At 33.2% G+C, this 16,468-nt stretch overlaps 1 protein-coding gene across 1 annotated transcript in view; it reads right to left on the minus strand.

Annotated features, from left to right (window-relative positions):
* Positions 1-4,221: 4,221 nt before the first annotated feature.
* The window catches only part of Ttll5 (Tubulin tyrosine ligase-like 5), a 233,363-nt gene continuing 221,116 nt past the window's right edge, over positions 4,222-16,468 (minus strand). Inside the window, exons 7-11 of the mRNA XM_070303015.1 lie at positions 9,990-10,246; positions 9,284-9,483; positions 6,094-6,314; positions 4,526-4,721; positions 4,222-4,403 (exon numbers count right to left, since the gene is read on the minus strand). Coding sequence (XP_070159116.1) covers positions 4,222-4,403; positions 4,526-4,721; positions 6,094-6,314; positions 9,284-9,483; positions 9,990-10,246 — 1,056 coding nt within the window. The remainder of the gene's footprint in view (positions 4,404-4,525; positions 4,722-6,093; positions 6,315-9,283; positions 9,484-9,989; positions 10,247-16,468) is intronic.

Raw genomic sequence — 16,468 nt, forward strand, 5'->3', positions numbered from 1 at the left:
AAGCAGTGGTATCAACGCAGAGTACTGTTTACGATTTTTTATATTCGCGATAATTTGAGAGTATAATAACCGTCGGGAAAACATGTGCAGAGTTCCTCGCGTATTGTCGGCAGAATTTGTCTTTTCCGGACAATATTTTATGGACCGACGAAGCGACATTCGTACCGAACGGTGTTCAATTCTTGATACTTTTTACATTAGGCAGAGGAAAACCTGCATGTCGTCCGTGAAGGCGCGTCCCAATATCGTTGGTCCATAAACGTATAGGCGGGAATAATCGGGAATCAAGTGATAAGTGTAAATAAAAAGAGAGATCTTTTCCTTCTTAAAGTAAAATATTTTTGTTCGGAATTTCCAGATCGGTCCGTATTTTTTACCATATCGTTTAACTGGCGCAATATATCAAAATTTTCTCGAGAATAAGTTGCCAGGCCTTCTCGCGAATGTACCGCTTCGCGTGCGGGCGCATCTGATTTTTCAGTACGACGGAGTTCTGGCTTATTTTCGGAGAGAAGTATGCGATTTATTAAACGCACGTTATCGAGATAGGTGGATAGGTCGTGGTGGCCCGATCACCTGGTCGGCACGGTCGCCAGACATGAACATATTAAACTTTTTTGTATGGGGATACATAAAAAGTCTAATCGAGCACCGGCGTAATGATAGAGAAATCGAGGTACGTGAAGCTATTGTTGCGGCCTGTAATACCATTACGCCGGATATGACGCACCGTGCTACGCGCAACATTATTCGAAGGGCTGAACTTTGCATACGAAAAGGAGGACGACATTTCGAACAATTTTTGCATTAAATATATAGAGGGGTGATTAGGCCTACAGGGGAAACCACTATAAAAAAGCGCACCAAGCTATCTACCGCTAGGTGGTGTGGAAATGATAGCGCATCATTTTCTTGCTATCGAAAAAATAATTCAAGAGGATAATTATTTTCCGGCGCTGTAACATCGCTCGTCACTCGATGCGTGATAATTATTTTTCGGCGCGGTGTCGCTCGCCGCTCGCTGCGTGACTCTGCCTTTCTCGCTCAACTGATACTTCCGATGCTAAGAGACATAAACAAGTAAGCCATTTTACATTTCTATCGATTCCGGCCTACCGCTTCCCACGCGCTCATTGGCTCAGACATGTTAATTAATAACATAATAATTATTGCGAATTTAGCAAAATGGTATAGGACTTTTCGCTTCAGATTGACCCGATCTATCTCCACTTTTCGTTTGGCTATGTACATGTCGGACACCCTGTATATTACATTAATATATGTTATTAATATTATATATTTATATGTTATTAATACAAATATCAGAAAATGAATATAATATATCAACTGTGATGAATATAATATATCAACAGTCTTGTGAATATAATATATCAACTTTTACATCATTTTCGGGTTTTATCTAGTTTAGGACATTTAATTGATCATTTTGTGACCAAAATTCAGCATTATTTTGTCACCTGGGTTTGAGATCCTTTAAATTCATTTAAATGCACCATTTTATATGAATGGCCAAAAGCTGCAGATTCTGCTCGGTTTCTGCTACCAATCTGCCATCAGATTGCGCGCGCGCAGATCTTGCTCGGTTTTTGCCACCAATTTGATGTCAAGTCATGTTAACAAATCTTGCTCGTTTTCTGCTCAGATTCTATAAGCATATTCTGCTTAGTTTTTGGCACCAATCTGTCGATTTAATCTGAAATAACAACTTCTGTACCAAATTTGTATCCTTTTTGCTAACAATAATTGATAGCAGGCACTTGGCATGATCTGCTTTCGACAGACTTGGCTATCTGGGAAGGTTCCACATAGGTTTACAACTTTCCATGCAAAGCGAGGTTCAACGCAAACCTATGTGTCTAGTTTATTGATAATTGTGGCCCCCCCCGTAGATGGAGCGGAACATAGTTTCTCCACGCATATACTTTTTAATACGAAATAAGATGCCACATAGATTTACAACTTTCCACGCGAAGCGAGGTTCAACGCAAACCTATGTGTCTAATCTTTTGATAGTGAAGCCTCTCCGCAGGGAGGGCTGAACCCACTGTGTCCACGCATACATTTTCCCATCCACACAACAATTGTAGAGTGGACCTAGCTTCGCGATGGGGACTGTGTCCGATCGAGATGGTATCCGATTGGGCCTGTGTCTGATCGAACCTGTGTCCGATCGGGCCTGTGTCCAATTGCAACCATATGTGTCCGATCGGAATTGTATCCGATTGGGTTTGTATCCAATCGAGCCTGTGTCCGATTGGAACTGTGTCCGATTGCAACAGTATGTGTTCGATCGAAACTGTGTCCAATCGGGTCTGTGTCCGATCGAGCCTATATCCGATCGGGATTGTGTCCGATCGAGCCTGTATCCGATTGGGTCTGTGTCCGATTCGGAAATATTGTCGTGTCCGATCGGTAATGTGTGCAATCGAGACTCACTCTGCTAATCATTGAACATCTTCTGAATTGAATATTAATCTATCTATGATATTGAATTAGATATTGCCACGTCTACGTCGAGATTATTATTTTTTCTGATCTTGGATACATTAAGAGCGAGAATTACGCTCTTATAAAGAATTTTTGAATAATTTTTAAATAGAATTGAATAACTTTTTAATAGACAAATAAAAAAATGTTTTGAATAAAAATTGTAAGAATTAAAGAATAAAATGTTAATTTATTTAGAAAAATAGATTGTTATTTAAAACAATTAAATTGACCCTGAAATGAACTTGAAAATCGTTATCTCTGAAATATTCAAGATTACCATGTTATGTTGACTTTTATGATTTTTTCTTCTAACATTTATTTGTATAACTCTTGATTAGATGTTTGAATATTACATTGAAATAAGAATATATTTTAAATATTACTTTAAAATAGGATATTCTGTATAAAGTTATATATCAAAACAGACATACTGTAATTTGACAATTAAATTAAATAAATCGATAGAAGGTATGTAGAAAAACATTATATTTAAATATATATTTATTGATTAAAATAAAATGTAATTAAAATAAAAAAAATAAATAATTTTCCTATAGTAATAACCCAGTCAGCCAGGTCTGTTCTAACAGATATTGCCAAGTGCTTGCTACAAATTATTGTCAGCAAAAAGGCTACAAATTTGGTACAAGAGTTGTTATTACCGATTAAGCTGGCAGATTGCCGGCAAGAATCAAGCAAAGCTTGCTAACATAACTACACAGCAAATTGGCGGCAGAAACCGAGCAAAGCTTGCTGACATGATTGACATCAGATTGTCGGCAAAAACTGAGCAGGATCTAGAGTGCGCAATCTGATGGCAAATTGGCAGCAAAAACCGAACAAAATCTGCAGCTTATTACAAAGTATTATAAAATAGTTCAGTCGCTTATTGCTATGCGGCGCGTTATTCATTATCTATACCCGTATTCAAATTCTTGTCACGAGTGTATATAAAGCCTACAAAATGCTAATAATATTATAATATATATATTTCTATCAGTTCAATTTTTGACACAATTCTTATACAGGAAATTCAGATATTGAATTGATTTTTTACAAATCGGACAGATAATTGTTCGATTTTCACTTATTCAAACAATTTCTGTCCAAAAAGATCTTCAATTTTATAAATTAAGTTATTTGAATTTACCTATATGTTTTAACATATTAATATATGATTTTATATAATGTCTAATTATCTAATGGTCATTTTATGACCAAAACTTATCATCATTTTGTTACTTAGGGTTAAGGCTTTAAATCTATTTAAATATATACTTTTATATGAATGGCCAAAAACTGCAGAATTTGTTCGGTTTTTGCTGACGATCTGCTATCAGATTGTCTTGCGCAGATCTTGCTCGATTTTTGCCATCAATTTGACGTCAAATCATGTCAAGCTTTGCTCGGTTTTTGCCGTCAATTTGCTGTCAGGTTATGTCAACAAGCTTTGTCACCAAAACACAAGCTTAATGCGGACACAGATGGCACTGGATTTGTTACCAAGTTTTGAGCGAATTTGATGCCAATTTGGCAACAATTTGTTATCAAATTGCTTACTGGGAATATAAGTCTGGTTTAAATAATAGTTTAAGATAAATTCATATAAAATTTGAATAAAATTTGAATCTATTTCTATCATGTCTTTAAGCAGGGTAAATAAAAAAATTATAATGGAAAAATGTTATTATATAAACATGAAGTAAGTATTCATGATATGGCATACCTAGATAACCTGTCTAATGTTATCTCTGGAATAATATAACCAGTATTACGATTAGCAACAGGAAACAATTGTTCATGTAACATTAGATTATGATTTGCATTATAACGTTGCGGTAATCTCCTTGGACCAAGCGGATCTGATATCATTGGTACACCTGTAATTGGATCTAAGACATAGAATTATGAATAAGTTAATTTGTAAGGTATACATAAAGTATGTTTGGTTTTAAGGAAATCCAGTCTTTTTTATTTATGCTTGAATGATTATTTAATACAAAATTATATTTACCCAAGTATTGTGAGTAAAGTTCCCAAGATTTTGAACTTGGAAATATTCTAACAAATCCACCTCTTCTCTCGAATTGTGCTTTTGCAGATGCTATTATTCGTTGTTGCTCTGAACTTAGACTTTTATTTTTATTACTTCTATTAATATCCTTCTTTATTTCCTGAGGTAATATTTCTGCAGACTGTACTCTTCTATACTAAAACAAGAAAAAACACGAATTTGCTTAATTTGCTTATCATGTTATTTCATTGCCTTATAACCCGCCAATTTTGAATCTTATAAAATAAAGAAAAAATATATATAACAATTTTAATTATTCATTTTAATAATTAAAGTTTATATATATATACAGAGTATATATATACAGACCATTTTAATGTATTCACTGAAATATCTTAAAATCTATAAATTTAAGACAAAAATGTTTTAGACAAAAGTTGTATGGTTCAGAGGGGGACATATGATGAAAATATGAACTTGACTTTGAGTGATCTTTTCAAAGCCAAGTCAATGTGATCGATGTTTTCTTAAATGGAACCCACCATTTTCTATTGCATATTCTTATAGTTTATCTCAGTGCTGGGATTTACTTGCACATTTCGGCCCGATTCCGTGGCTCACGCCTATTGCCCCCCACTCACCGTTTGTGCGTTAGCAACGAGTCGCCAGTTATGCGTAACTAAGGACCGCGACGCTTCGTCTCAGGAGCGTTTATATGTAAGAATGCCCAAATATAATAATAAGACAATACTTTTCTAAATACAGCGCGAAAATTCTTAGAATTAAAAGTATTGTCTTATTATTATATTTGGGCATTTTTATATACGGACGCTCCTGAGACAAAGCGTCGCGTTCCTTAGTTACGCGTATCTGGCGACTCGTTGCTAACGCACGAGCGGTGAGTGGGGGGCAATAGGCGTGAGCCACGGAATCGGGCCGAAATGTGCAAGTAAATCCCAGCACTGGTTTATCTCAAGAGCTTTTTAAAACACATAATAAAGTATTTTTTCATTAATTACTTTTTGAGTTATTTTATATCTTAACCTGACATATTCTGATATAAAAAATAAAATATTTCAACATCGATCACATTGACTTGGCCTTGAAAAGGTTACTCAAGGTTAAGTCCATATTTTTATCATATGTCCCCCTCTAAACCATGCAACTTGTAAAACATTTTTGTCTTAAACTTATAGATTTTAAGATATTTTAGTGGATACTGAAAATCAGCGGATACTTAAAATGGCCTATCCTGTATATATGTCTGCTGAATATACAATATTTTATTTTAATTTTTCATTGAAACATATTTTATTTTTATCCACATCAAGTTTAAATACAATATTTTATTCTTGTTTTTTGCTAATCAAGAATAGAAAATTAATTAAAATTGTTTCTCTTTAACTATATTTATAATCCAAATATAAATAATTTATTATTAAATAATTTTAAAGTTTGTAAAAAATTAAATATTTAAAGATTATATTTCGTATGGGTATACGGAATAAAAGAAAAAAACTTTACAAAATAAATATAATATTCAGAAAAAATATAATAAAATAACTTACACTAATCTTTTTATTGGAATTAACGGCAGCACGATTTAAATTTTGAGAACGTAGAATTGGATCAACAGCAGGTATGCCAATAAGAGTAAATAAATCTGCTATTAAAGCTGACTTAAGTCTAACGTCTAATGGTGAATCGCATCCCAATGAAGGAGTTAAATTTACTTCCAGTAACCACGGCTTCAGCGTATCATCAATTAGTATATCAAAGCCAAATAGTTCTAGAATAAAAACAATATATCTAATATATATATATATATATGTATGTGTGTGTGAGTGCGCGCGCTTGCATGCGTGCGTTTGTGCGTGTGCGTGTGCGTGCGGATGACAGTGTGGATATGGATGCGGATGCATGTGCGTGCATAAACTATATATATATATATGTATACCCAGATAGCGTAAGTCTGCCAGATCACATATTGCATAAATTATGCATTATATATTATTATATGTATTATTATATTATATATTATATCAGCAGAACTCCGGCAGCACCCACACATGATCTGTCATCTCAATTAGTGCCGTTAGAAAACAAGCAACCTCTCTGATAGAAACAATAGATTTTAAACATTGCATACTGGCGCAATATGTCAACAAAACTGAAATAAAAAATAAGCATAACATGATATCATGGTCTATTATCATAAAATAAGACAAATATACACCAATATCATGTAGGATTTGTATAGTAATATCAGATTATACAAGATGGACCATTTTAATCGATCCACGCGAATATCTCGAAAAGTAAAAATTAAAAAAAAAAAATGTTTCAGACAGAAGTTTTATGGCTTCGAGGGGGCCACATGATCAAAATATGGACTTGACCTTGAGTGACTTTTTCAAGATCAGGTCAAAGTGATCGATGTTTTCGTAAATGGAACCTCCTATTTTCCATTGCATATTCTTGTAACTTATCTCAAGAGATTTTCAAAACACTATAATAAAGTATTTTTTTATTAAGTATTTTTTGAGTTATTTTATATCTTAATCTGACATATTTTGATATAAAAAATAAAATATCTCAAAAAATATTTACTTTTCGATCATATTACCGTAATACTTTTATGTACAGAATAATGACACAAATCAATTAGTATAAAAAAAAAACAAATAATTGTTTTAAAAAATACATTGTAAATAATTACATACTTTTTCTTAAAAACAATTATTTTTTTATACTAACTGATTTGTCTCATTATTCTGTACATAATAGTATTACGGTAAGATTATCGAAAACTAAATCTTTTATGAGATATTTTATATCAGAATATGTCAGATTAAGATATAAAATAACTCAAAAAATAGTTAATGAAAGAATACTTTATTATGTGTTTTGAAAAGCTCTCGAGATAAACTATAAGAGTATGCAATAGAAAATGGGGGGGTTCCATTTATGAAAACATTGATCACATTGACCTGGCCTTGAAAAAATCACTCAAGCTCAAGCCCATATTTTCATCATGTAGCCTTCTTGAAGCCATAAAACTTTTGTCTGAAACATTTTTTTTTTAAACTTTTCCTTTTTAAGATATATGTATAGATTGATTAAAATGGTCCACCCTGTATATAGTTCTGTCGTTTACTATTGCATTATGTCTATCTTGTATTCAAATTTTTATTATGGCAAATATAAAAATTGCAAAGTGCGGTTAACAAGATCAAAAATGTGTAATATCTGTTTATCAGTTTAATTTCTAAGACACTATCCTCATAAAAAACTCAGGATGTTAAATTGAAAGTTTGGAAATCGAGTGGATCAATAGTGAATTGTCAATTTATCGATTGTTTGAAATAAAAAATAAGAATTCAATTTCGATATAAATCTTAAGATTTACGAATTATGAATAAATACATTATTTAAATTCATTTATTTAATCAATTATTTATTAATTAAAAAACTAGCCTAAACATTTATATTATGTAGAATATAACTACGATGTAACATGCTATATATATTATTATTATATATTATATTTATCATTAGAAAATTACAAGTTACTGACAATTTATCGTAAACATTTATGTAATAATATATTTATAATATTCTATTTTATATTGCATTTACTTATATACTAATAATGGTGTTTTATCTTTATCGTGTTTTTATCATGTTTTTATCGTGTTTATCGTGTTTATCGTGTTTTTATCGTGTTTATCGTGTTTATCGTGTTTATCGTGTTTTTATCATCACAAAACTATGCTCGAATTTTGCTGCGTTTATGCCTTTAATACTTGATGAGATAGATTATGTTTTGTTCTTGCCACATTTAACGTTGTAACGGTAGGCCATAATTGATGCCACATTTCTGCCGTCAGTGTCCGATATAATAGATTTCGCTCGATATTTACTACACATACACTGTCACGACGTAACAGCAAATAATACTCAATTTTTGCTCTATTTTCTCTATAATATCGGGTGCTGCCACAATTAAGCTTAATAAAGACGCAACAGATCAGAATCTGCTGCAAAGTCATAATTGAATTTGCTGGCATTTTGCTCTATCTGGGTATATATAAATATATATCACGAACAACTGTATATTTCTTATATATTTGTGCTTATATATAGCGTGTTCCAGAGTCACGCATCATCTTTTAATGATAAATTCTTGAAATCATTTGGAGATTTTTATCAGCGAATTTTTGCTCAGCGAAAATAACAGTATCAATAAAAGGACTTTTCGCAAACTAAACTTGTTATTTTATGAAATTAAAAGATTAAGAATTGCATTTTACAATTAATTTCAGATTAAGTTAAATACAAAGAAAAGGAGAATTTTATAAAAATAATTTCATAATTTAGTTACAAAATTATATGTAGCAAAAATTGGTATTTGGAAAAAATGATGACATCTCTCGATATTTTCTCTGAGAAAAATCGTTTCTAAATGATTTCAAGAATCTATAGTAGTTGGTGCAATGACTCTGGAAGATATTATATGTAGAAAAAATGAATACGTAATTATATTATATAAGTACTTTTAAAAAGTGCTTATCATAAAAAATAATTATTCGTTGATTTTAAATATTAAAAATAATTTTCTAGTTTGTTTTTATCTCTATGTGTGTGTATAATAAAATATATTTAATTATATTATTTTTATATTATAATAGATTAATAAAAATGTTAACGAAAATATTATTTATAATTTATACATTTATTAGAAAAATCAATTATTACCAAAACATGTATCAGGATGTTTCACGAATTGCTTTAAACCACTGACAATTCCAGATGCAGTAGCAAGGATTGACTTTATAATAATATCTTCTATTCGTTGCATTAGCGATTCTGTGTCTTGACCCATTGAACGCAAGTGTCTGAGCAATGCTGACAATGTCCACTTGTGTCCTATATTTTCGGCGTCAGGATCTTCACTCCTAATCATATTAAACCCTTTCTATACATATCTTTTTTATAGCGATTTTTTTATTCATTTCTTTTTTCTTTTTTATTTCTTTTTAATTTTGCCTTATCTTTATCTTCTTTTCCCTTCCATTGCATTCTTTAGTTATGCTTTTTACTCTAATCTCTTGCCTTTTATTTTATCTCTCTTTCGATTTTTCTTTTTCCATATTATTTTCATTATTATTTCGCTAATATTGTACGAATTGTAATATTTAAATGAATTTAAATGAATTAAATCCTGTGTTATTTTTATTATATTACAGAGGCAATTGTTTGAAAATTTTAGGCAGAATAAAGTCAAGTACACAAAAGTGTGTCAATAATTTATATTTATAAGCGATCTTTATCACAAAGCTTTCTCAAAACTTAATAACTTTAATATTGGCATTTAGCTAATTTAAATTATTGCTTTGAATTATATTCTTCATCACAAACAACTTTATCTTAATATTCTGACTAATGGTTTATTACAACTTACTTTATGTAATCCACGTGAAATTTGTTTATACTGTAATTGCAAAGATGCATGCAAGGATTCCAGATGTATTGGTTTCCGCCGTCATATTTAACAGCTGCAAATCTCACTAAACCTTCTTCGTATAAATAAATTAGCAGAGGATCGTAATTCGTTACAGCTACGTAGAGACGCAAATCGCACTTGTGTCCATCAACTAAAAGCGGGTTATTTATGTATTGTGCCACAATAACCGATTCATCCGTCAGGATCTTCTCAGGCTATAACAGCATAATAAATATTTGAATACAGATATGAATATCAGTGTATTTAGATTATCAATTTTAAGAGGATGCCGGAGCGACGGGTGAACGCCCTCATCTAAGTGTAACTAAAAGTGTCGGTATATTACCAACGTTTTATAGTTACATTACCGATATCATTATGTAGAGTAATTGTCAAGGATATGTGCATACTTTGGAAAGAGCAATAAAATACAAGTTTTTCGGATTGTGTTAAATATGTAGAGACAGAAAATATGTTGGATTTTTACTTTATTTCTGTTCTATCTGTTCTATTTACTTTATTTCTGTTCTCGTAGAAGCAACGACTTTACACAGATATCTATTATCGCATACATATTTTGAATACAAATCTATAATATTGCTCATATTATCTCTTTTGATTTTATTATAATGTATACCCAGTCAGCCAGGTCTGTTCTAACAGATATTGCCAAGTGCTTGCTACAAATTATTGTCAGCAAAAAGGCTACAAATTTGGTACAAGAGTTGTTATTACCGATTAAGCTGGCAGATTGCCGGCAAGAATCAAGCAATGCTTGCTAACATAACTACACAGCAAATTGGCGGCAGAAACCGAGCAAAGCTTGCTGACATGACTGACATCAGATTGTCGGCAAAAACTGAGCAGGATCTAGAGTGCGCAATCTGATGGCAAATTGGCAGCAAAAACCGAACAAAATCTGCAGCTTATTACAAAGTATTATAAAATAGTTCAGTCGCTTATCGCTATGCGGCGCGTTATTCATTATCTATACCCGTATTCAAATTCTTGTCATGAGTGTATATAAAGCCTACAAAATGCTAATAATATTATAATATATATATTTCTATCAGTTCAATTTTTGACACAATTCTTATACAGGAAATTCAGATATTGAATTGATTTTTTGCAAATCGGACAGATAATTGTTCGATTTTCACTTATTCAAACAATTTCTGTCCAAAAAGATCTTTAATTTTATAAATTAAGTTATTTGAATTTACCTATATGTTTTAACATATTAATATATGATTTTGTATAATGTCTAATTATCTAATGGTCATTTTATGACCATAACTTATCATCATTTTGTTACTTAGGGTTAAGGCTTTAAATCTATTTAAATATATACTTTTATATGAATGGCCAAAAGCTGCAGAATTTGTTCGGTTTTTGCTGACAATCTGCTATCAGATTGTCTTGCGCAGATCTTGCTCGATTTTTGCCATCAATTTGACGTCAAATCATGTCAAGCTTTGCTCGGTTTTTGCCGTCAATTTGCTGTCAGGGTATGTCAACAAGCTTTGTCACCAAAACACAAGCTTAATGCGGACACAGATGGCACTGGATTTGTTACCAAGTTTTGAGCGAATTTGATGCCAATTTGGCAACAATTTGTTATCAAATTGCTTACTGGGTATATATATATATATATATATATATATATATATATATATATATATATATATGTGTGTGTGCGTGTGCGTGTGTGTGTGTGGGTGTGTGTGTGTGTGTGTGTATTGTTGCGTCCGCGAATCGAAATCGATACTACTCGAACACGCGCGACACAATCGGCACTCGCCGATAGTTAAAAGAACAAGAGGAACTTTAATAACAGCTTAGAACACAGAACACAAAGCACAGAACAGATCATGGACGTAAGAAATACCTGGACAGAGCGCAACCCTGCGGGGTTGAAGCACAGAGGGTGAGGGGAATGAAATGACTATTGAAACGGATGGTGGCCTTTAAGATGGCGGCGGCGGATGATTTCACGGAATATGATCTATTTTTCTATTTGAACATCTTGGAACGAAGAAAGTTTTCTCACTCAAAGAAAAGGATGAATAAAATTTATATATTGATATGTATTTGTATTTATATATTTGTATATATATATATATTTATTGTGATACACTATTTGTATTAATATTTGTACTTAATAATTGTATTCTAATTTGTTTAATTTTTATTATTATGTACACTGTATATTTTAATACTAAATAATAAATGTAGAAAACAAGAAATCATAATTGAATGGAATTGAATATTTATTGCATATTTTCTTATATATGATTAATTAAAAATATGATAAAATATAACAGAACACAATATTTAATATAAACTTTAAGCATATTTACCTGTGAAATATAATTTTTTTGTTATGTGATTGTTCTCATTGTATTTTATTTTTCTAGTTATTATTACTTCGGCTTTTACTTTATTCTGTAAAAAAAGTACCCGGAATTTTTAAATAAAATATAATCTACTTGTTTAGTCATCCAAATTTATTTTGTCGCCTTCAAAATAGGCCCCATCCGAGCCAATATACATATGCCAACGCTTAACCCAATCTTCAAAATACTTTTCAAACGCTGAAGAAGGTATTGCCTTCAGCTCCTTCTGCGAATTCTTTTTTATGACTTCTATCGACTTAGAACGCCTTCCTCGAAGTGGTAATTTCAGTTTAGGAAATAAGAAAAAGTCGCACGGGGCCATATCTGGTGAATACGGTGCTTGATCGATGACATTCGTTAAGTTTTTGGTCAAAAATTCGCGTACCCCAAGATCGATGTGTGCGACGTTGCATTATCGTGGTGCAAAATCCAAGAATTGTCTTTCCACAAATCTGGCCGTTTACGATGAATATTTCCACGCAAGCGCTTCATGACACTCAAATAATATTCTTGATCGTTTGTCCATCCGGAAGGAATTCCGAATGAACAACACCATAATTATCAAAGAAAACAGTGAGTATGATTTTGATTTTTGAGCGACTTTGGCGCGGTTTTTTGGGTTTTGTCTCGTTTTCGAAGCGCCAGTCCGATGATTGTTGACTTGTTTGCATTTCGTACTCATAAACCCATATCTCATCACCAGTTATAATACGTTTCATAAAAGTAGAGTCATTAGAAGCTCGCGAAACCATTCTTTGCTCGACAATTTTTTCCATTGTAAAAATCGCAGAACACACCTGAGATCGACTGATATAAACAGCTGCTGTAAACAAACTGGATGACAGATGGCGCTCAAACTCAGCATGACAATTGAGTGCAGTGGTGCTAACTTCACCAACAAAATTTTTTTTCAATACATGTACCGCGGGACTTTTAAATGAGAAATTCCGGGTACTTTTTTTAAAGAATGTATCTGCCATATGACATAGACGTAACATATGCACTTATTATGTACATGTTATATGTATAACGATCATATCTTGGTTTGCTGGGTTACAATTTATGCAGTATGGTTCGAGAAAATTGAACTAAAATATATTATATATGGATGTAAATATATTATATATATAATTTTAAATACGATGATAAATCTTTATCATCGACAGTATATCGATATAAACGATATGATTGAGGACTAACGAGTAATATATAAACTTCTTCACTATAAATGTGAATGTTTATATATTCTTATGTCATAAGTATGCACATATTAAAATTTATATAAATATTAATATAAATATTTATAAATGCAAACACATAAATTTCCTATCCGCAAAATATTGCAACTAAATTTTATGATTGTTACAATATTTTGGATATTTAGAATATAGAAAGAGCTCCTCCCCATCACCCATTATTCTCGTGAAAACCAAAATATTTTATTTAATATCTTCATATATCTGCGATTATAATTTGCAAGCGAGATTGAGGCATCTTTTTTCTGGCCAATACTGTTACAAGTATCAGGATAAATTTTTTTAATTATTATTTTTTATTATTTTGAAAAAGGGAGCAGTTTATTGCATGCTATAATATTACAAGACCGTTCCCTCATATTCTTTACATTCTTGGAGTATTTTTTCTCATAAGGATTGTCTTCTAATAACGAAGATATATATATAAATTTTTTCTCTTTAGCTACCAACTTGTATATACACAGCTTGATATACTATTATATACGCGAAATTTGGTGCCATCAAAAAAAAAAAAAATACATCGCCAGGAATTACAATAATAATTCCTTCCAATAATTTGTAAGCTTTTATTATTATATATGATTGGTTGCAATCATATGAAGAAATACCAGATATTGCACGTCTTTCAAAAACGGAAGTTTCTTTAAATTTCTTCTCGAATAATTGTTTTTTAATAACCAGAATATTCATGCACAAATCGTATATGATATGAAATATTTTTTAAATCAACCAGCACACGAATAAAAATCGCTTCTAGGATAAAATATTTTTTCAATAACCAGAGCAAACATTCAAATCGCATCTGGTGTGAAATATTTCTTAAAACAACCAGCTCACGAATAAAAATCGCCTCTGGGATAAAATGTTATGTTTTTAATAACCAGAGCGTACATGCAAAACGTTTTTGTTGGGAAATATTTTTTTCGACAACCAATTCACGAATTGATCGCTTCTGAGATACATTCTTCAACCAAAGCATACATGCAAAACGCATTTGGTGGAAAATATTTCTTTTGATAACCAGTTCACGAATTGATCATCTCTGGCTAACTAACTACTGTGACACAACTACTATTACAAAATAAATATAATAAATTTTCAGTGAAATATACAAATAAGCAAAAGATTAATGATATTTTAATAAATTTAAGGTATTTATTTTGTAGCGGCCTACCACAAAATTACGGCAGCGCGATATTCGCGAAATATTAGCGTTTCTCGCAAGCTCTCGCCCATCTGTAGTGCGGGAGACACCGCTAGTTGGCGCAAGGCGCTCGGGCCAACATGGAAGTGGAAAGCAGTCCGGCGCGCATATAGCGTGTCCGCGCGTAGTTACGGGCGGCACCGCTAGGCGGCGCAGGGCGCCCGGGCCAACCTGGAAGAAGAAAGCCGCCCGACCAGAATATAGGTCAGACCCCCTGCGGTGTAAAACACGAAGAAAGTTATTGGCGCCAGTCGCCTACTTTCCAAGCCAAGCAGCTTTAAAAAACGTTGGTCAACGATACGGCGCCAGTCGCCGTACTACCATTCAAGACGCCACGAGCAAAGAGCGCCAGCACGCTGCCCACATTGGCCGAAATCACCCTCCGGCGCAAGACTCGCCCAACGCCGTTGCACTTCACCTCGGCCAAACGGAGAAGAGTCGGCGCTCAGTCGCCTCCAGCCTCCGGCGCTCGGTTGCCTCCAGCCTCCGGGGCTTGGCCGCCCCCAGCCTCCGGCGCTCGGTCGCCAGATTCACCAAGCGTTCAGCCGCTGATAGATCTGACTCACGGCGCCAGTCCACCATCTGCCAGAGACGAACCACCGGCTCCAGGAGACCCACTACCGAAGCGGAAGAAAACCAAGGCCCGACTTCAGGCACTATTCGGCGCTAGCCCGTCGAAATCAATTACCGGGCATTCCGGCTCGGGAATCAAGAGGGACCGACTGATCACGCCAGATATTGGACGACCACGGAGTACCACGCCTCCGATCCCGTGGTTCCCTCCACCGCTTATATCGCCCCTACGAAATTGAGCATCGCCACGCAGACGAGCCCTCACAAAACCGGCATCGACGCAGCGACACAAACGAAGAGACGAGGAGGAAGAGCACGCAAGGTGCTATTAAATAACAACTACCAAATGTGCAATCGAAATTACGATAAGGAGAATCGTTATTGTAAGAAGTAAATGAAGAAATAAATAAATTATATTTTAGACAACACATTCATTTCTCTACCTACAACTTTGGATTAAGAAATGCGAACTAGCATATAAACTACGCGTATAACCGCGCAGCGATCCATAAATTTTAAACTATTACATATACACAAACATATACATACATGTAGATAATATATAACACACATATAGTATGCTCAGATAAGAAAGAGATGGACAGAAAAGAATGGGCAAAAAGAGAAAGAAGATATGAGTGTAACTGAGCAAGTGTCTGCACAAGTGCGAATAGTAAGAAAAAAAGGAAATAGTTATATCTTTCTCCGTAGCTACACTTTATGCTCACTAATGTTTCGTGACTGATGTGAATTATCATGAGAGCAAACGACCAATCATACTGGTATATTATGTTATCATCAACAGATGACAATAACACAAACATAAGACAATTTTTGGCGATTGTTTGGTACATGAACCAGGGTTCTCATTGGTAGGGATGGAGCTTATTCTAGTACATGTACCAGCAACTATTTCACTAAAACATATTGGTTTTTTTCTATACGCGCCAAAGGTAATTTACTGTTATATAGAGACATGAGCTTCAAAGCATATTAAATACTCAAAAT

Source organism: Polyergus mexicanus, unplaced genomic scaffold, assembly GCF_030449975.1.
Source record: "Polyergus mexicanus isolate NDT 795.1 unplaced genomic scaffold, iyPolMexi1.0 SCAF_10, whole genome shotgun sequence".
Taxonomy (NCBI): Eukaryota; Metazoa; Arthropoda; class Insecta; order Hymenoptera; family Formicidae; genus Polyergus; species Polyergus mexicanus.